This window comes from Trachurus japonicus, chromosome 7, assembly GCF_045865225.1.
Source record: "Trachurus japonicus isolate A0001 chromosome 7, Traja_1.0".
Taxonomy (NCBI): Eukaryota; Metazoa; Chordata; class Actinopteri; order Carangiformes; family Carangidae; genus Trachurus; species Trachurus japonicus.
In genome coordinates, this window is record NC_140913.1 from 19,885,434 (window position 1) to 19,906,914 (window position 21,481).

General features: G+C 42.9%; 3 protein-coding genes across 4 annotated transcripts in view; 2 read left to right on the top strand and 1 right to left on the bottom strand.

Moving 5' to 3' along the window:
- The first annotated feature begins 1,891 nt into the window (after nt 1-1,891).
- neurod4 (neuronal differentiation 4) lies at nt 1,892-4,882 on the top strand. Its single transcript, XM_085781960.1, has 2 exons — nt 1,892-2,055; nt 2,991-4,882. The coding sequence occupies exon 2, from the start codon at nt 2,997-2,999 to the stop codon at nt 4,053-4,055; it is 1,059 nt and encodes a 352-aa protein (XP_085638086.1). The 5' UTR covers nt 1,892-2,055; nt 2,991-2,996; the 3' UTR covers nt 4,056-4,882.
- Nucleotides 4,883-10,850: 5,968 nt separating this feature from the next.
- On the bottom strand, nt 10,851-11,985 carry birc5b (baculoviral IAP repeat containing 5b). The gene is made up of 4 exons (XM_085783115.1): nt 11,822-11,985; nt 11,527-11,636; nt 11,167-11,284; nt 10,851-11,062 (listed from the first exon to the last, which is right to left on the bottom strand). The coding sequence occupies exons 1-4, from the start codon at nt 11,978-11,980 to the stop codon at nt 10,961-10,963; spliced, it is 489 nt and encodes a 162-aa protein (XP_085639241.1). The 5' UTR covers nt 11,981-11,985; the 3' UTR covers nt 10,851-10,960.
- Nucleotides 11,986-14,520: 2,535 nt separating this feature from the next.
- Nucleotides 14,521-21,481, top strand: part of znf385a (zinc finger protein 385A) — a 59,560-nt gene continuing 52,599 nt past the window's right edge. Inside the window, exon 1 of one of the 2 annotated variants that reach the window (XM_085781961.1) lies at nt 14,521-14,769. In XM_085781961.1, the coding sequence (XP_085638087.1) occupies nt 14,757-14,769 (13 nt within the window). In that variant the 5' untranslated portion in view covers nt 14,521-14,756. Of the gene's footprint in view, nt 14,770-20,466; nt 21,132-21,481 lie in introns of those variants that run through there. The other variant, XM_085781962.1, reaches the window with a different exon arrangement.

Genomic DNA, 21,481 nt, shown 5'->3' on the forward strand with positions numbered 1-21,481 from the left:
AGGCTGCAGGTGTGGTGGAGGCCATGCACACACTCATGGGACAGAGGAGTATAGTGTGTGTGTTTGAGGGCGTAGGGGTGCATGTACCTGGGGAGCTTTGGGCACGTCACATTAGTCTAGAGTTGTTGCTCTACACATGTAATGTCTGGTTCACATAGAGCAAAACACACACACACACACACACACACACACACACACACACACACACACACACACACACACACACACACACACACAGGGCTCCTCCTCTCTGTCCCCCTGCCTTTATGGCCAGTGCACTGTGCACTGACCAGTAGCGATTAGGGCCGTTAGCGCAGTGGATAAACGCTGTTTCAGCACGAGACATCATCTTGGGAGAGCGAGTGACGCGTGAGCATCCAAGCAACAGATGCCCCCACCCCCTCCCCCCCAACGCTTCCTATATCCAGCCATCTGTTAGGGTCTGTTCAATAAATCGTTGAATAAGTGGCTGTTTTATGCGATGTTGCCGATTCGCCACGTGACCACTTCTTATTTCTTCAGATACGTTATCCTCAGAAACACGGAGAGCTCGGTGCGGTTGGCAAACTTCTCCGTCTCGGGCACAGCTGTGCGCAATCGCGCGCACAATGGGATCAATGCGGGGGCACGTGCGACTCGCGAGACTCCGGCTGTCAATGGCCAGTGATGACAATAGACCCCCACTGCGCTGCGGCTCGCCACGCACGAGGACTGGCGGCCGTTTATTATGCCGTGGCATTTGTAGTCAAAATTGAGAAAATGCTCAATATTGAGACGCGATTAGTGCATAAACAATGGAGGCCATATAGGCTTTAAAGGCTTGGATAGGTTCTACTGAGTTGAAAAGTCAACTAGTCCGTGTCAGGGAACCGATTAACCCTTCTCATGTTAAACTAGGCCTAACTGAAATTCAGGATAATAAAACAAGACACAAATACACAGTAACATATAATTTACAGTATAAATAAAATAAATATAGTCATGTAACAAATGTCTGTGTCTGCGGATATAACTTTTACACTTCTCGGTTTTTAAAATGTAGGCTACCTGTCTCTTCATCGTCGCACCAGTCATTCAAATAATCAGATAGTCCCCGGAGCCATAATATGAAAGAAAACAATTGAATGGCGGCAGAACAACGCACACCTGCTCTCTGCACACCAAGCTGTCAAAATCACTTAAATACGCACACTCGGAAGAGCGTCTCTTTACGCAGCGAAGACCAGGCCTACTCTGTGTTTAATTAAGTGGAACATTTCTAATCCAACCGACTAATGAAGAGATGGACAATCGATTAAGATAGTTAACACACGACATCAAACTGGATTTCTTGTTTTACTTGTCTGTCCTAGAAGTGTTGGAGCCTCCGTATACACCAGATTTAGACGGATCTGTGATGCCTCAGATGGGAAATTAAGTGAATTATGATGAATCATGTTTATTTTTTATTTTTTTAGTTTACAAAATAGGGATATTGGGCACTCCGCTTTCAGGCATTCACATAGTTTTATATAGGCCTTAATAGAGCAGAAGCACTGGAAATTATTGTAAGAGGCGGTTCATGGCAATGAAAACTTGTGAAAACGTGGATCTGTACTGAAGCTGGAACATCTTACATGTTCTGATCTCAACATAATTTGACAAAACCATCTAAACTGTTGTTTTTCTGTGTGCGCGCATTTTCTGCGCTCACTCATCCATCACCGTGCCGGACCTCCTAATATGCATACTGGTGCGCGCCCCCTGTTTTGCACATCACTCAGGCTATTTGGGTAAAACTTCTGGCCACGAGACCGCCACGCGCGTTTGGATGAATTGGTGGTGGGTGGGGCGCCAGGGGGAGGGGCTTACCAGGCTAAAGCCCAAAAACTCAGCCGGGTCTTGCCATTTGGAGATGAAAGTTCCTTGCGCACTCATGGCTATCTGAGGGAGGAGAAGAGTTAAGGACACTGTCAGATTCGCGAAGAGAGAAACGCAGCATCTCTGGATTTATCACTCAGCTGCTGGTGTTTTTGAAGAAGGGTTTTCTGTTGAGCAAGTGCTGAATCCAAACAGGTGAGTTTACTTGCGCACTAGTGTTCATTTTTAGGTATGCGTTTAAAATAAAGAAATATTGGCTGTCTAAAATAGAGATTATTCTATTAATTATCCAAAAATGGGAATTTGTTGCATTTATGTAATAAATAACCTGAGCTGATTTATATTTGCTTTAGTTTTTACTGTAATAAAAGTCTTAGATTTGCAGTGTTCTTATGCATCATCACTTGTGCTCCTTAAGTTCTGAATTCAAACTGCTGTTGTCGGCTAAAGTGTCCCACTTTACGCATTAGTGCACAATAATTAATTAGGACAGTTTTTCAAAACAGAAAATCACCAGTCTTAAGTCTCAGTTTCCCTTAAAAACAATATATTAACAATATATTATCTCTGTAGGCTATGTATGTATTTGTTCTTGCAAAATGTAGAACAAAAAACAATACAAACAAAAAATGACGTTATAACACTATGTGGCTGGCTCGTCCACGTGTTTGTTGATTTGTACATTGCTTATTTAATCTTTGAGCTTTATATTCTGAGTAAATCCCGTCGTGTCCCAGATTGACAGCGTCTCTGAAACGACAGCATAACAGCAGGGGGGGGCATTCAGAAACCTTCATATAAAAACAGAAATCTTCTTCTTTATATGAGAATAACACAGTATAATACAGTTTAAATAGCCAGCTGCAGGGTTTATTGTTGGACAGAGGTATCAGCTCTTGAGTGAGAGCAATGACCTGCCCACACTGCAGTGCTGAAATGTCAGCCCTCATTCTGTATTTCATGCTCATAAGTTTCCAGTCATTACAGGCACCTCATCCAGTTCCTGTCCTCAATTAATTACAATACAACATATTATCTTTGAGCACTGACATCACACATTTACAGATATTAAAAAAATAGTACGGTAATAGGCTATTGAGTGATTGGACATTTTTGTGCTGTTTCTACAGATCAAAATGATGACCAAACCATTTGGGAAGAGTGGGGACGTGAGCGAGCTGGTGAGTTCCCTCGGCTGGCTGGAGGAGGACGGTAGCTCTCAGGATGGAGACGAAAGCCCAGAGATGAGGGGGCGCCATGGCCTGATGCACCCCTTCACAGAAATTGGCAGTGAAGATATGGAGGAGGAAGAGGAAGAGGAAGATGAAGAGGAGCTTGGACCAAATGGAGAAAATGCTCCCAAAAGGAGAGGGCCTAAGAAGAAGAAGATGACCAAAGCTAGACAGGAGAGGTTTCGGGCCAGGCGGGTCAAAGCCAATGCCAGGGAACGTTCTCGTATGCACGGGTTGAACGATGCCCTGGATAATCTGCGCAGAGTTATGCCCTGCTATTCCAAGACACAGAAACTGTCAAAAATTGAAACTCTGCGGCTGGCCCGCAACTACATCTGGGCCCTGTCGGAGGTGCTTGAGAGTGGCCAGTCCCCAGAGAGCCATGGCTTTGTGGAAATGCTGTGCAAAGGTTTGTCTCAACCCACCAGTAACCTCGTGGCTGGATGCCTGCAGCTGGGACCGAGTCCGATGATGCTCAACAAGCTGGAGGACAAGTGTGGAGGCCCGGGAGTGGGTGGTGTGGGGGGTCAGGCTGGACATCCCCTCAGCTACCCATCCCCAGGCCTTCCCAGCCCCCCCTATGGCTCCCTGGAGGCATCCCACCTCCTCCACATGAAGGGATTCAAGGGGCCTGTGTATGACAACCCCTCCCCTAACGAATGCAGCACTGGCACCCCACCGTACGATGGGCCCCTCACCCCTCCCCTGAGCATCAGTGGCAACTTTGCCCTGAAGCAGGAGCCTTCTCCCCACGAGTCAGAGAGGAACTACACGCCCCACCCTGGCCACCATGCCCACTACCTCTCGTCACACCATTACCCCACTTCCGTAGCAGGTGGTCTACCAGGTGGGCCTCAGGGCCACCCACTCTTTCAGGCTTCACGTTATGAGCTGCCCCTGGATGTGGCCTTTGACTCCTTCACTCCCTCTCACTTGATCACCTCTCAGATGAGTAGCATCTGAAATGTGGCCGCGAGGAACCGCCAGGACCTGTGACTGACTGCTATCAAACAAGCCAGGGGAGGGGCACTGCTCCTCAATAAACTGCTGTAAAAACAATGGCCAAGGTAATGACTGTACAGAAAACATGGTTTGCATTTATGTTGTCTAGTTCTCTGGGAGAGAGAGAGAGAGAGAGAGAGAGAGAGAGAGAGAGAGAGAGAGAGAGAGAGAGAGAGAGAGAGAGAGAGAGAGACTTGTCACCTCAACTCAATCTACCTGATACAAACACGCACCCATAACTTTTAATATTTTATTTATTCTTTTTTTTTTGTTATAATTATATGTTGGTATTTGCATTCTAATTATTTCTGAATAAATTGCCCCCTCAGTTGTTACAGAGTGGAACTAAGAACTAATTTACCAAATCAGGCCCTGATGCACACAGATGTTTCAAATGTCGGGTTTGAACAAAAACATAAAAATTTTCTTAGTTCTCCATGAAAAAAAAAAAAATCTAATTGTCTTCCAGCCTAAATAGTGCACTGAGGCATACAGCCAATGTCCCCCACACCATATGAAAATCAATGCATTTATTTATATCTGTATTTAATATTTATTTTGATAAGGTCCTGTCCTTTTTATATTTTTCTCAGCACAGTTTTTGTTTCACTGTCTTCTTGGTTTGTCATCACTGGCAGCTGTACTGTATTTAAATTATTTATTTGAGGTCTTTCAGGTACTTGTTCATTTGGTGTCACATTTTTGTCATGATGTACTCTTGTAAATATTTTTCTGTTTCGCACTTAATTGAATAAATATTCTTATATTATATGCTATTTCCATAACAATGTTTTCCTTGTGTTTTCTTCTGTTAAACTGTTTCCCGATACTTGAACTTCAGATTAATTATGCCTCACAATATAACTGAGTTCACTGAAATGAAGCACCTGCACTTATTTAATGTGGATATCATTTTAAGATTAAATATACAGTGAAGTTTTTAAAATGAAAAATTCCAATTGACTTTGCATTTGTACTTGTCGTGAGGCTAACAAGAGGCACAGATGGAAGTATTCCTGCTTCTACATGTGCAATCAGTCATTTTGATCATTTTCTCTAATTTCACAATAAAATTCAAATTTCCATAATTTAAATAGGTTAATCAATGAAAACTCAAACATCACAATCCCTCACTTCTCACACACTTAATTTCAGCTGTTTTACTATTCACTTGTATCATAGCAGTGACGATATTCAGCTTTCAAACAATAGATCCAGGAATATGAAGTAGTTCTTTGGTACGAGGGTACATCATCGTCAAAAAAGATGAAAATGCAATCCCTGACAAAAGAAGACAAATCTTTAATTTGTGTCTCTCTTTCATTTCACAATAGGAAACACAGACACACTGACATCAAACAGAACCACAATGTATAAAACTGAAGTTGCCAAAATAAAGGAGCACGTATAGCAACGTATATATCTGTTGCAGGACGTGTGAGTTGTGTGTATGAGCGAGTCATTCAGAGCCTTTGCTCCGGGGTTTCTATCAGGTCAGGCAGGAGGCTGTTGTGGGCCATGGGAAAACAGCTCTGGGGAACAGGTGAATGTGTCACAGAGGCTTTTAGACTGAGTCCCTATCATTTGCTTTCTCTCCCACATGCCCCATTTTCCCATCTAGCTCATGCCAAAACACTGTAGGGCAAGAACACATTTTCTAAGAATTCATTCACATTAACTCAATGAGACAAAAGCACCACATTTCTACTGAGAGACACAGCATATGAATATGGATATGGTTAATATATCAACGGACCAGATGCCTTTTAAAAGTATGATTTCTAAAATGCAACTGAAAAATACATGCCAAAGAATTTTGGATCTAAATTTTCATCTCAGATGCAATAAAATGTAGATTAATATGATACCTTTTTTTTTTTTTTTTTTTAGATGAGGTCCAACTAGCGAGGCTCCTAACACATTTATATCACTCAACTAATGACAAAAGTCTCAGATTTGACTTTAATGACTGTGTTGAAAGCACATGATGGCTCTTGACATAAACAAAGAATAGGGTGGCAGAGTGCAAAGATGGAGTGGTGAGAGCAAGCGCCGGTGCATCACTACGGTCGTTTAGGCAACTGTGAAGAGGGGAAGATGCCTGGGAGGCTGCTGTCCGAGAGGACTTTACCCCCCCGACCCCCCCTCCTTCAGCTACCTCTCCAAAGGTTTGCCTTTTCCAGTTCTGGCAACAGTGTGGAAGAGGCTGGAGGAGAAAAAGGGAGCGATTGTTATACTGGGCGCCACTGGTCCATTGTGAGCGCAGCCTGTTCTTTCTCTTGACCTGTGACCTGTATTGTTGTGGGGTTTCTCGTTCGGGGAGGGCAGGCAGCTGGGGGAACTGCGGGGGGGCTGACGGACAGCTGGGCCAATTTGCGGAGCAAGAGAGAGAAGAGAGTGAGAGCATGAGAGAGAGGGATGAGAGAGAGGGAAAGGGAAATCAGCGACGTGCTGGAGGGAAAAGAAGAAGAGGAAAAAGAAGGGAAGGGCAGGAGAGGTGACTGAGGTCCTTGCTCCTCATTCACAAGTTTGTCCTCTTTGCTCTTGTGTGTCAGCCTTGGCATAAGAGTGACACATAGCTTTACACACAGGCAGACATTTGGCCTGTGAGAAAGTACTGGCAGAGTTAGCTGGCGCACACCCTCTTTGTGTCTTTGCTGTTTTGTTACGGCAAAAACGGCGGGGGGCAGGGTATGTGGATTATCCTTCTGAGTCCAAATACATGAGTGGGTGGATATAGAAATAATCCACGTAAATTAACTTTGGATACAAGATTACAAAACACAGAGATGCAGGACACAGTCTCAGGAGATTGGGGAATGGTAATGAAGAGATAGTTTGTTGGTAGTTACAAGGAATAGTTAGAGAGATAAAAGACACAAGCTTTTCTTCTCTTATGGGTTTTTAGGATTTAATATTTTGAAGTAGATTTATATTTTATCAAAGCATGTGAGAAACTTTGAGATGCTGAACATTAATAGTAAAAACACTTCAAAATGAACTACAAAAATCTTGACCTTAAAGTATTTTCTAGCAAACACAGATGTGAGTGTATCAAGTGGTTCTTATCTAAGATAAGGGTCTGTGTAATGGAGGGGAACACATGCTCTGTAATGCCATCTTGGCCGAGGCAGCAGCCAGCAGAGCACGACCTGTAGCTCAGTCCCCTGAGAGAGTGAGGTCATGTCAGATATCAGCCCACAGAGAATAAATGTAGCTGCACTCCAAGTGCTGTTTTCTAAACTTCTGTGCTCTTTGTTTTTATTTTATCTTTATATACATTCTAATAAATACATCAAAAATGAGCCGTCACTACAACTATGAGGTGAATTCACTTAAGTGGAAGCTGGCATCACAGAAAACTGAAAACAAGAGACTAAATCTGACCAAAAATATATTTTTTAAATACCATAAAGCTAACTCTCTCTTTCACCCTCTGGCTCCCTTGTGCTTATATTTTAGTTTCTGTGTGCAGCCCACTTAATCCACTGGCCAAACAAGAGTGGCTCCCACTAAAATGAAAAGGTCCTGATCCATAGGAGCGAGATGGAGGGATAAAGCATTGTGATTAAGATTGTATTAATGGGGCCATAGGAGGCTGGAAGGCTTTAATCAGTGTCTGTGTGCCGGTAATCCCTCTGCCTTTAAGCTGGGGTGAACACAGTGATCCTCCTCTTGCGCCACAGTGCGCATGCACACACATGCACACAGACACACACGCACACACACTGACGCCTCTGTGTGGGGAGCATGGGGACATGAGCGCCCAGGTTGAGAGGTGGAGCACCCCGAGACAGAGACGCCCCAGACTTAGAGCAGCAGCTGGTAGAAGAAAGACCAAGATTGATGGAGAATGAAACGTGGGCAAGGCCGATGAAAACAATGAAAAATGGCAAAGTTGGCATCATGAGAAGATGTAGGGACAGGAGGAGGGCAGAGAAGTACAAAGATGAGGATTCAGTCGGTCACGGTCAATATGGTGAAACCAATTAAATTGAAGTAAATAAAACGTTATGTTTTATCAATGCTTCGTCTGTTTACTGCAATATCACATCAGAATCAACTCTGCAGTGCAATGAGAAAAGAGAACAGTTAATTCCAATTCAATGTGACAAATATTCAATCATTCTCTCTCTCAACATCTTTTCATAAAACACCACTGCAAACCCTGTGAAGATTTGGTAATTTAAAATAAAGTGCATTCAAATAATCATGTCAGTATTATGAGAAAAAAAAATGGAATAGAATAAAAATTATACAAAATAACAGCTAGATCTACTGTGGTAAGAGAAAAGGGAAAAAATAGTAGGGGAGTAGAGGGGCAGCTCACAGTCATTACCTATGGGAGTGGGTGTAAAAAGTGACATTGTGTGTGAGGATAAGGGGCTGGCCTTCTCCTCCCAGAGTTCTCTGAGAGTATTAGGCTGCAGGAGTTAAAGAGCTTCTAATGGGATCTGGATGCTGTCATGTTTACTCTGGCCCCCCTTCTGCACGCCCACTGCATTGTGGAAGTTGCTGGGCTTTGGGACACCACTATAGGCTGAGTGTAGGGACAGATGGAGGTCCCTTTGGAAGAGGGCACACACACAAAAAAAAAGAAAAACAGCAAAGGTAGGAGGGCCGTGGTCTCTGAGAGAGCAAGCAGCCAGCATGCCCCACTGCCAAAGACATGGGAGAATATTAGAGGTGGAGGAGGGACAAGAAAGACTGAAAGGGGATTTTAGTTTCTTACTAATTAAAATGCAAGGAAGAGTCTCACTTTGCTCCCGTAATCTGTAAATTCAGCATGATTCACATTCACGTGACTTTGGTGCAGGACCTCTGTGCAGTCTCCATCATCTGATCTGTGCACATGTCAGACCTTGTAATATTTTATTCTGCGTTGGTTGGTAATTTTAGCCAGCACGTCTAAAGAAAAAAATCAAAAAAGAAAAAAAAGAATTACAGTGTGAGGGATGTGAGATGTTTAAAGCCTATAAGTGAAGTGATAATATGCATTTCATTTAGCCTTTGTTTATTAGGGGTTAAAACGGGTCAGGCGAAAGGGTAAATACTGATGTCATTCAGGGCAGTGCACGGAAGCATCAGGGGAGAGGGTTCGGTGATAGATGCTGCTGAGGAGAGTGGAGGAGCATTGGAGGAGGGTAAGAGGGAGGTACCAAGCACAGGAGCAACAGATGGGGCCTGATGGAAAGCTCAGGTTGTAAACTTTCTGTTAGTAACATCTGTCCGTTTGTCCATCTGTTACATTCACTGTTTACAGTTTGTTTAGCAGAAACTCATTAATTAGAAAACTGCAGCAGGGGCCACTAGTGCAAACCAGTTTGTATATTAATTATACCAGAAAAGAAAGAGAAAAAAAACATGCGAAAAGGTGAAAAATAGACTCCTATTATCTTAATGACTCATTTAATACAATTTGATGGGGTCATACTTAGCCTATATAATTGCAAAAGACACCAGGATGGTGGGGGAAACACATGAAGGGAAGCCCCCCACCTCAGTTGTTGAGCCAATCAAATCAACAGCTTTGCACCGTTCCCACAGATATGTGCGTTTATCACATCTGTGCCACACGGAGACAGAAGTCACGCCATTCTCTTTGTTCATTTTCTGGAGCACACATATGTAAGTGGATTGGCATGATATGTGGTATAAGCCCTGATTAAAGATACATTAGCAATTACTGTAAACATGCCCCATATGATCTGTGAATGTGTGCAAATACCACAACACAATGTATAAAAGATATTTAAAAAAAAAAATCTGGTTCATGTATTTGATGTTCTTCTAATCACTACATATAGATATATTAAATGAATACTCTGAACCGTTCCAGTGAAATGGGGAATATTTCACTATAGCATTGATTTAAGAGTATAGTAAAAGGAAGCCCCGAAAAATTGAAGCACAGCAGTTTCATTTGAAACGTTACATCACCTGTGGGTATTTGACTTTTTTGGCTCAATATATTCCTCTCTTCAATTTGCTCTACAGCGGGCGGATAAAAGAGAATTAAGCAGCTGATCTGGGCTCAGTGGCCAGAGTGTTACATTAGACATTAATCCAGAACAGTGGAAGGTTGGAGAAGGGATGGCATCTTTTAATCCTGCCCTCCATCTAACCAACCCTCCCATCAGACACCGGGGAAAGCGTCACTAACCGAGCCCTACAGTACGTCCTGTTTTCGTTACGTAAATGACATGTATATTTCAAGTGTTTCCATCAACTTATCATTTTAATGTTAGACCTTTGCTGTTCATGAGAGCAGTGAAGCATCACTAAGATGGAGCGCTCCAGTAGTGTTTACTGCAGGAGCACCTTTTTTCTACACTTTCTATTGTCAGCTGCAGCATCCTTCAGCATTTCCTGAAATCCTCAAGCCTCCTCTCATAGGGCAAGGCCAGTGTCCTGGTGAGCCCTCTCCCATCTCCCTATATGTAACAGATGTTACTGGGGCAACAGTTGGTATTGAAAGGGAGGGGCTTCAGGCCATCTGTCCAGGGTCAAGTTTTGAAAAGGGGTGGTAGAGATGGTGGCACGTTCAGGAAAATGGTAAGTATTTGGTTGTAAAGAGGGAATATAACACACATTGTAATCCTGATGAATGTGAGCTTTTCATGGCAGATTGCCTTTGTCAAGTTTCTGGGTATAAGATGGGGAACTCACTAAAACTAGAGCTTCTGTGACATAGGAACCCTGTAGTTTTAGTACAAAAGCACCATCTTGTGGTTAAAGACAATACTACAACCAGAGTGCAATACACATCAAACACTTTATTGATTATTTTAAACTGCCATTGTGTCAAGTATCCAGTCAAGTTTGCAGGCTCTTGTGATGCCTTCGAGATGAGTGTGGCAACAAGATTAAAATTTCAGTTGTAAGGAGTCCACCTGAGAATGAAGTCTCTGAAGTGTGCAGTCTATCTTCTCCTGCAGATCTGCCATCTTTTTGTTACAAACCTTTCTCTGGAAAAATTTAAATGAAAAAAAGCACAACATAGAACAAAATATCTAGTGCTTAAGTCACATGTCATGGGCCATAATTTACGGACTGTACTGTGGACACTTACAATGTAGATCTTTATCCTCTCCTTTTCCATGTAACAGTATTCAGCCACGGTCAGCTCAGTGAAGTCTTTCTTCGTCTTAAGGAACTCACAGTTAGGAGAGCGTTTTTTGTGTTCAGTCCTTGGCAGAAAAAAATAGTTACCATTTCACTTTTTTACTTTTCATGGCGATTTCAATCATTGGTGATACACAATTGCCCTATAACGGCTGTGGGTAACAGGTCTAATGGAGTAATGGATAGAAAATAATTTCAGATTTGAAGCTACTGCATGTCACTCTGCTTCTACACTACTGACTAATATGACAATGACAAAATAAAAATAAAAAGTGAGGGTCTGTGTAACCTGACAAACTTTTCTTACCAAGGATCATCATCGGGTTCCCAACCCTCAAGCTCAATCAGACAGAAGAAACAACAGGCAACATCAGGCTCATTGTCAGTGCCGCAGTGGACAAACCCGGCGCTGGCCATCTGCAAACACATAAAGTAAATTAATAGATTTTCTGCCCTAACTTAAGCTTAAGATGACAAAGGCAATAAAGATCAGATCTTTGAAATTAACTAGGCTTGAGCCTAAACTGACTTTCTGTAGGCCTAGTCCCAGTTAGTGCTTGCCCTGCTGTCAACTTCTCTTAATTAAATCGTGCCTCTCCTACCTTCTCAGGTGTGCAGCTGCATTCCTCTTTAAATGGCCAGTCAGCAAAGCTTCTCACACGCAAAAGGTGCCTATACATTTTGTCATATGAGAGAAACCTGGTTCTTATAACATCTATGCTGGCCATATGTGCAGCAAACACAGACTCAACCCACAACATAGAGCTCTTCAGGTTGTCACGGTTGATTTGGATGATATACCTCGGCCCTGCACTCCCCCACAGGTGTTTTCATTTCTGGCTGATCAGGTCCAAGGTGGGTGGGGCTATGAGGTCACTACCAACAGCTGTCGCCATATAGAATTAAATGATGAAATAGTTTTTCTGGGTCATTTCTCAATAAATAAATGTATCAATCTTATCAGACAAAACACAAGCAGCAAGGTTTCTACAGGCTACTACAGTATGCAATAGGCCTATCTGATACTAATGCATTCTGTGTGATTCAAGTCAACATCTTAGTAACCTTTCTTCATCTTTACATAGAGGAAATGATCTCTGTCTCTATTCAACAAAGGCATTAGTATGAGGTTGGGTTCGGCAATTTGCATGTTCTGTGAATGTGTGTGCTTTTGTGGCAGCCAGGTATTTAGTGGGGTAGAAATGTGAGGCCATCACTCCAACTGGGACAGCTTGGCCAGTACGAGGTAAATAGGACCTCTTGCCAAGATGCTTGTGTGCTCTCCTCATCATGCGCACATTTCGATTCCCACCTGGGATCTGTGTTGAATGTCATATTTCCTCTCTATCTTACTGCTTCCTGTCTGTCTCGTCACTATGCAATAAAAAGGGGAAAAAATATCAAATGATTTCTTTAAATCAAAGGACACTGCCGCCAGTCCTCAGACTCATGTTTAATTTAATGTCCTTGTAGCTTTTATGATTCTTGTTCAAATTTTTATTTAAATATTTATTCTTTTTAGTGCCAAATTGCCTCCTCAGTGCTTCTTGACTGAGTGGCAGTCATGGGACAGTAACATTTTGTACTTGAAAGATGAACTTTTAGAAAATAAATATTTGATTAACTCAGCTTGCTGGAGCCTGCTATTTGCTGGAGACCAACTTTGGGAAAATATTTGCTCCAGGTCTGTGGATTTTGATATGGGCAAAAGAAACAATTACAGCCATCATGAAATCTTTCAGTATACATATGAGCATGACAGTGTTAGAGGACAGGCTTTGTGAACCTGTCATTTATGGCACAGTAAACTGTGAACTGACAAATGGTCTTCTAAAAAAAATTGTACATTTCTTAAACTATAAATCTGGGCTATATTGTTTCAGTTCAAATATGGAATAAAATCTATCCATCTAACAGCGACACCATCTGCCAGGTGTAATTTTGTAACACCAGACAAAATTGGGGAAGTTGACTCCTTCTATTGGCAATTACAGTAAGAGAAATTTAGGGATGCTGTTTGCTGATTTCCCTCACCTCTCGTCTCATTATCCAATGGATTATAAAAGTAAAGAGTTCAAGTCGGTAATGACGCCTTTCTTGTTGTCAAGGACACAACTAATATTAAAAAGGTCCCATATCATGTTTTTCACTCAGAAAAGTAGTTGAATATGTGACTACTGAGCCACAAATATAATCAGGTTTTCTTGTGGAAACATAACAACTTGTCAGAATTGAAATCACTGAGATGTCTGAGTAAATACTACAGTAAACACAGACAATGGCTTGTGGTGAAAACTTTACTGCCGTGTTTATTACTGTGAGAGACTGAGGCACTGGTCTGCAGTGTGCCCCTGTAACACTACCCCCAGGCCTTCTGGTGCTAGAATGTGCTTACAGCTGTAAACTGCTGTCCTTTTCTAACCTTACCTTCCTGCTGGGTCTCGATGGGAGAGTTGACACACAGAGTGGCTGCTTTTAAGGCTGAGGAGAATTTATGATTGTTATAGTCCGTGCGCTGACAGTAATAGCTGGCAGCCCTGTCAGAGGTCGTGGTACTGTGTAAGGGCTGCAGGCCCTGGAGAGAACTTGACATCCACTGTACATCCTCAGATGTACTCAGAGTGGGCCTGCACAGTGGGTGGCTGCTTAGGACAAATACTGCAGAATAACATCTATGTCTGAGTTTCTACATGTGTGTGTTACTGTATCACTCAGCGTGCTTCCATACATTCAAAAATATGCACAATTTTTCTTAACTTTCACGGTTTCTCTCGACATTGCTGCACTGTAGGTGTGAGGTTTACTCGTTTGCCGTCCTTCATTCTCACATGTTGTACAGTGGAAATGTAGTATGCATTCGTGAGCATCTGTAACACAGGATCATACCAGTTATTTACAGAGGTCTAACAATTAGCTGTTTCTCACTCCTTGATAGTCTTTTATGAGAGACGGCTCAAATCTGTCAGAGAATTCGCGCCATGTGCTGCACCACAAATCATCGTTTCATTGGTTCATGCGTCTCTTCTCTCAGTTACGGTACCTCACTTATACTTCCATGCCTTCACTGACATTTGACTCCCTTTCCTCCCTTCCTAGCCTCGCTGCTAGAGCCCTCAACTCGCTGCTCTCTCCTTCCTCTGACACAACTGTCCTCACTTATTAAGGTTTGCCACGATTAGCTGCTGGAATCTCCTGCCCCAGCTTTGTTTTCACACAGGGCTGAGAGTGTTAAGGAGGGAGGGCGGGAGGGAGGAGATAGGATGAAGGGGAGGTGACAGAAGCAGTGTGTTTGTGTTCTCAATTTCCACCTGTCCTGTGCATAGCTTTTCTGAGTGTAAGACTATGTAGCTACGCAGCTCTTGGAATGTTTTCGACTTAATGAGAACAGTTGAGGATCATTCAGATATTTTTTTCTGGCCTGGATAGTTTGATGCTGGGAGTGAGTTCAGAAGAAATTGTTATTTCTTAGTGTGCCTGTATTGGTTTGGAGACTGGACTCACTCAGCAAGAACAACAGCAGGACAAGAGGAGCAATCAATGTGGAGCACAGGTAAATCAAACCTACCGATAACCAATCACACTGTCTGCTTTCATTAAAAAGTGACCTGAAACTGTCTATGTGGTACAAGAAACACATGGCGATTACTCTGCGAGTTTTCTCTGAGATAGCACACGCATAACATCATTCAGTGACTGATCTGACAAATATGTGTATGTGCATGTAAGTGATTGATCTTTACTCTCGGCTCAAATACTTACATGCGTCTGTGGAGCTGACAACCATCCTGACAGCTCCACCTGTCTTCTCCTGCCCTCACATCCCCGATGAAACATGTACATTTAGGCAATACTGATCTTATCTCGTGTACTTGCATACAGTGTGTGACTTATACATGTTAGTGGCATCAGTAGTCAGTGTTAGAATAGAACAAGATAAAAATGAGACACTGTAACTTACAGTGAAATGAGGACATGCAGAAGACTGAATTGTGTAGCAGCAGTGATGTGATTTGTTTTATTTTTTTCTGTGCCACTTCACTCTCAGCTGAGGAATGTCTGATATTTAGAAACAGACTGTGAGACTGTGATCTATGGAGAAGATAATTACTTCAAACTGCCATGTTATAAAATAAGCATCATTACATAATTGCAAGTAGGAATGTGCCAGCCTGAAGGATTTAGTCTGGAAAGAGCAGCACGACAGAAACGATTGTAGCAATGTTTAAACATGTATGAGCTGCATGCAGATCTAGAGTAAATGTGTGATATGAATGTGGTTTGGAAAGAAGGACGCCCTGTCCTCCGCTGCTGGTGTAAAAATGTCAGGGGGGTGTGAGATTGTGACAGTCAACATCAACATTCTCCATTTCTGTAGGCAGATGTGGATTCACAGGACAGGCACACACACCCACCTGTGTACACACATCTGTGATTTCTCACAAAAACACACACAGTCCCTCTCCATGCATCTCCTTCCATCATAAACATAACATGAAATAAAACAATTGGCTGCTCATAACATAAGTAAGAAATACTGAAACGATAAAAAGTAAGAGGGAAAAATTTGTTGAAATCAAGATGAGCAGTAAAGCAACAAAATTATCTCTTGTCATTATTTACGACACGTACTCAAATGTCATTTTGATAGCTCGGCCTGAAGAACCATTTGAGTTAGATCTTCTTCTGAAGTGGGAGGAAAATAATGTTGTTTTAGGGACCAGGCTTATGTTTCTGCTTTTCTCATACTGCATCTTGGGTATTTTATAGGAAACCTATCTCTGTTTTCATATTTCTCACAGTACTTTTACTAACAACTTGTTTTTAGCAACAAAAATCCCACTTCGTTTGAAAGGAAGTCCTGGGGTAAAAATGCACAGGAAACATATTGTACAGCTGGCCACATTTCCTGCACATATCCACATCTGATCAATAGTCTAAACTTGGTGGGATGATTATCCCTCACAGCTGCAAACTGATATGCTGAACTGTCAGACTTGCAGGCTCAGGCCAGTTCAAGGGGAATGCAGAGGTCCTTTTGTTCATACTGAGCGGACTTGTTATGTGTCATGCTCAGTGAGCCATGGTAGCCTCATTGTATATTATGTATAGACTAATGATTTCTTTTCTTTAAAGTTGCCTCAGATTTCATAATAGTAAATATTTTGCTACATTATGAGGGGAAGTACAAGTATGCTGCCTGGCACTTGACTGCCCCCTCACCTTTGACCTTCATAGGCAGTCTCTAAATTCACCACCACAGTGCCAAGAGACACCCAAGGCATGATATATGACCTAGGTGCAGATCATGCAGGCAGAGTGTAAGTAAAAGGGCAAACTAACATTTCTGGAAAGTTACAAAGTGCCTGCAGGCCGAAGCCCATGAAATATGACCAGAATTTATGATCCTCAAAAAGCTATAATGGTAAAAAAAAAAAAAAAGAAAAGAAAAATATAACACTTCATTCAAGCTGTTGTAAGGAGGTGAGTAAGAGTCTATCTGGCAGATTTCAGTGAGTGTAGATTTACTGTGCGTTTCCCCAGCAGGAAAGAATGAGAAAGGCGGGTTGTAGCAATGTATGATTGGTGGGGTCTGATGTGTTCTCTTCCTCGAGTTTGATATATATCTCACACAGTGTTGCTGCACACAGCAGCTGGCCAAGCCCCTATAAGTCCTTCATGCTCAGCAGTCATTTCCTTTGCATCTGACCTGCTGCACTCAGGCTCTGCGCACTTTGCCTAATTCACCATTCTGCTACTGAAAACATTTCCAGCACAACACTGGCATCAGCTGCTGTGTCAAGTTTGTTGTAGACTGCGGACAGCTTTATGCTTGAGTAAGGTGTTTCTGATTCAGTCTGACAGGCCATCAATACTATACCAGCTGTGCCTCATGTCTGTGGTTGGTTCCCTTATTTACCCCTGTGTGTTGACATGGTTCTGGGAACATACTACCTTCTCAGTTTACATGGGGTCATTTTTCATCATGGAGCTTCCTATCCAGTAACAGGGTTGCTAATGGCTCAAATACTTTGACAGACTCCAGTGTCTGGTTATAGGAAATGAATCTCATGTTGACAGGTTTACACCAGTAGAGGGCAGCATAGGTTAACCAGCAATCAATGTCAAGACTCGGCAGTGATGTATATTACTGTAATTCTCACGGCTTTATACTGTGTACTCCTGACAAAAACTTGAAAGGGTTGGATTTAGGATCCTAGAGGTCAAGGTCAAGTGTCAAAACAATGTTCTGAGAAGTAATAAAATCAAGTCTGTGTGTCTGCATAGACATAAAGGTGGCTGATGCATTCTGTTCATACACATAGAAAGAGTATAAGTTGGTTAAATCTTATTCAGCATCTCTATCAGCGTATATGGCAGCATGAAATGAAAAACAATATAACAGAGAAAACAGATTTTATAAAACACAACATCTTCATCGTAAGCAAAATTAAAGAAAACTCAATCTCACGAAGTAAAAGGCTGCATCAAATGTTATGATAGACAATATTATGTGAGGCACTTCTGCATCTGTTCAAACCTTCCTGGTTGATTGTCAGCCTGCTGTTTTTATTTTGGTTTGTAAAGTGTGTGTTTTCAATTTCTGAGATAGTTTACTTGTGTTGTTGTTTTTTTTTTAAATTAATATAGAGTTATTCCTTTCAGATTGGTTTATTTTCCATTGGAGTGCCTAACAATCAGGAGAAAACTAAAGGAGTAAGGAGAGGTGAAATAGGAATAGAATACTGAAAAACATGGCAATTTAAATACAATTATCAACAATTGTGATAATAATATAAATCATCTTTTGGTCTGCACAGAAAGTTGCAACATATCTGAATTCAACATGCTAGATGAATAATAATAAATTAAGAATTTCAATAGGGCTGATCCAATTTCCCTTAAACTGGTAATATAATTTGCATTTGTTGCAAAGTTTCCCAGGAAATGATTTAAAAACTAAAATAAAACGTCACTTGTATGTTCTTTTGTAAAGGCATGTGTAAATGGATTACCTCTAACAATCTAAATGGTGGAAAATTAAATAATGTCAGTTCATTATTCACTTAAACTCTTCCCCTGGTGGCCACTTAGCACATGTCCCATGATGCCGTCCCATCAAGAGGTGATAGGGGTCAGCTCATCATCTTCAGGATGATTGATTTGTAGCCAGTAGCAAACAAAGGGACCAAATAACCCTATTTCCTTCCATCTTCACTTTTTCTTCATTCTGATTCTCTCCATCACTCCTCTGCTCCCATACCTGTCCAAAAATGCCATCTGTCCTCCCCCTTGGTGGCCCTCACCCCTGCCCCCCACCTCCTCTCCTCTCCTCTGCCCTGTCCTCCCTCCGTCTTCTTTCCTATGGATGATACAGGATCTCCCTGCTCCGATTTCACCCTCTCATCATGACATCCATTAAAGTGGCGCTGGGCCCTGGGCCCCCGTTGGCCTGACAGCACATTAGCACTCGGCCCATTGAACGCCAACAAGGGCCGGGTCTGAATTATTGATAACAACACAACTAATGAGGAAACCCTATCTCAGGTCTTTTGCTGACACACAAACACACGCACAGATGCTCATGGAAGGACTGACATGCACAGCTGTGTCGGTGATAACTTTGGTGTCTCATTTTTAAAAAGTAATATTCCCAGCACTCAGTCCATTTCCTGCAGACATGATTTGGGTTTGATCCTCTAACTCGCTGGGTCAAATTCCTTTTCTAATCTGTCTTTTTCTAAACTGTAAGATGTTTGGCCCCCATATGCCACTTTCTAAGTTCATTATTCAGTATGTATGATAAGCTAGTGACTGGGTGTTTGATCTCAGTGGCGGTTGTGAAAGCAGGATGATTTTTGTGCACCTTAGCTAAGAGCTGCCATATGCTCGATAATACCAGCAGCTTTGAGTCAGTGGATTTTCTTTTTTTTTTTTTTGGAAACGTACTATCTGTGAGAATTTCTGTGGGTGTTTGTGGCCCCTAAGTCTGCCAGTGTTTACATACAATAGATTAAATGTGTGCAATGGAGCTGCTGTGCAGAGAGGTATTGGAGGTGTCAGCCAGCCTCCTTAGTATTCACTCCAACACCCTGTGACTCACAGCCTCAGCCTGAGAGCGTGAGAAGGGTGGAGGGGGTAGAGATAGACAAGACAGCGGAAGAGAGAACAGGAGAAGAAGAGGCACTATGAACATCAGGCAGCATTTTCTGTTGCCCCAGGCTCACGTGTTTGTATCTGTGTGTTTGCAAGCATGCCTGCCCAAGGGGATTAATTTTTTGACAGCTTTGTTAAGCCTTCTCTTAAGTGCTGAGCTTCTCAATAACATTGTGGCGGTGTGATTTTTAAAAGGTCTCTCTTCCCTAGCTTTCCTCTGATTCCTTTTTACAGGGGAAACTGGAGAGAGAGACAGGCGCAGAGAGTGGTCCTCGGACATGACAGCAGACGTTTGAGTGGCTTCTTGGTGTGAAGGAAGTGGACCATTAAGAGGCTGGCTGTGAAGCTCCTTTTCAATTAGTGACTGCATTGCCATGGTCCGCAGTTTAATTCTCTGCAGCCCTTCTTCTGTGTCCAACTGTCTGTCTGTCTTTGTCTCTGTATTCCATCCTCCCGGTCGTCTCTTCTTGTCACTCCATGTCTCTTCATCCCTCTGTCAGTTTGTATTTAGTTTAATCTCTGCCCCTCCTTCTTCTGCTTCCTCCGCTCTGTCGCTTTCTATTTCATCTCTCCTTTTTGCTTGCCACCACCCCCCCCCCGCATTACCCACCCCACTCTGAGTCTAAATTCCATCCCTTTTTAAAAAGACAGAGGTTGATAAAATGTGTAACCTTGCCTGGGCAGGTTAAGAGATGGAGGGAGCGAAAGGGTAAAGAGAGACAGAGCCACACAGATAAAAGGTTAATCCTTTAACAAGTCCACATACACATGGAGTCAAAGACCAGAGAGGGGGAGGAGCGATAGACAACAAACGCAATAAACAAATCTGACAATTAGGCTGTCTGCATGGGGGGTGGGGGGGGAGACGGGTGAGGAGAATGTGGGAAACGAGAGGGAGAAGCAGTGGTAGGGGGAGATGGCATTTTCAGTCAAGCTCTGTCTCTCCTTCATGACTTCCACTCTGCATGATGACAAATGTCTGCCGCTGTTCCCATTGGTTGAGGCTACCACCAATCAGAGCGGAGGCATGTAAGGTGCCTTTAGGTTATTCCCAACCCCAAAAACAAGGAGCAGAGAGAGGAGAGAAAGCTAGAGTGGAAAAGGGAGTGTGTGTTTTACACAGACAGACCAAAGCAGGAGCCGACTTTACAGTGCGTTGAGGACTCTTCCCTCTGAAGCTCCTTGTGAAATGATACAGTTGAGAAGAAACTGCTTGTCAGCTGTTTGTTGAAGACCACTGCAATTCCTCCTGGCTGCTGTGGAGAAGAAGCTCTTGGCTCTGTAGCCTCCCCCTGTGATTGGCTGTCACACTTTAGGCTCCCCCTCCTCTCTCTGACTCCCCTCTTCTCTCTCTCTCTCTCTCTACCCTCTGTTTCTAACCCCCTCCGTACTGTCCTCAGGCTTACCTGAGCCACAACTGCAGAAACGCCGGACCCCCTCCTCCACACACATACACACACCAGCTATCTCGCTCTCTCTCTCTCTTACACACACACACACACACAGATTTTCACCTGGAGAGGGCAGGCGCAAGGGACGACATGTGCAGCAGCAGCAGCAACAGCAACAGCAACAGCAGCAGTCTCTCCTCACATCTAGCGCTGCCTCTCTGAGTTGCCTCTTTCTGGAGAGTGGAGAGGAACTCTGAAAGAGATTTTTGGAGCCATTGTCCCTTGGCAAAAGCAGGAGAGACAAGGGGCAGTGAGTGATCACTTGTCAACCCAGGGATACCAAAGGCAACACACAGCATGATTTTGGGTGAGTTGTCGCTTTTTGGTGCATGGGATTTTTTTTTTTTTTTTTTTTTTTGGAGAGGTCAGTCATGTTGTTGGATCACTAATCCCTACTTAAACTTGGCCACCAGCAGCTCTTCATTAATAGTGAGCTCTGCTTGGTTTCCATTCCACACAGACATCTGTCACTGCTGAGCTCTGCTTGGGGATGAACCCTTAAATCATGGTCAGTGCGTGTAATTACAATAATAGTGTGCCATTAATATGGCAGGTGTGAGTGATGACAGGGAAGGTCAAAGTGTTTCTTGGCTGGACTGTGTCATTATGGGCTGTTTGGTCACGTGACCAGCCGTTCTCGCATCCTGCCAGTAGAGG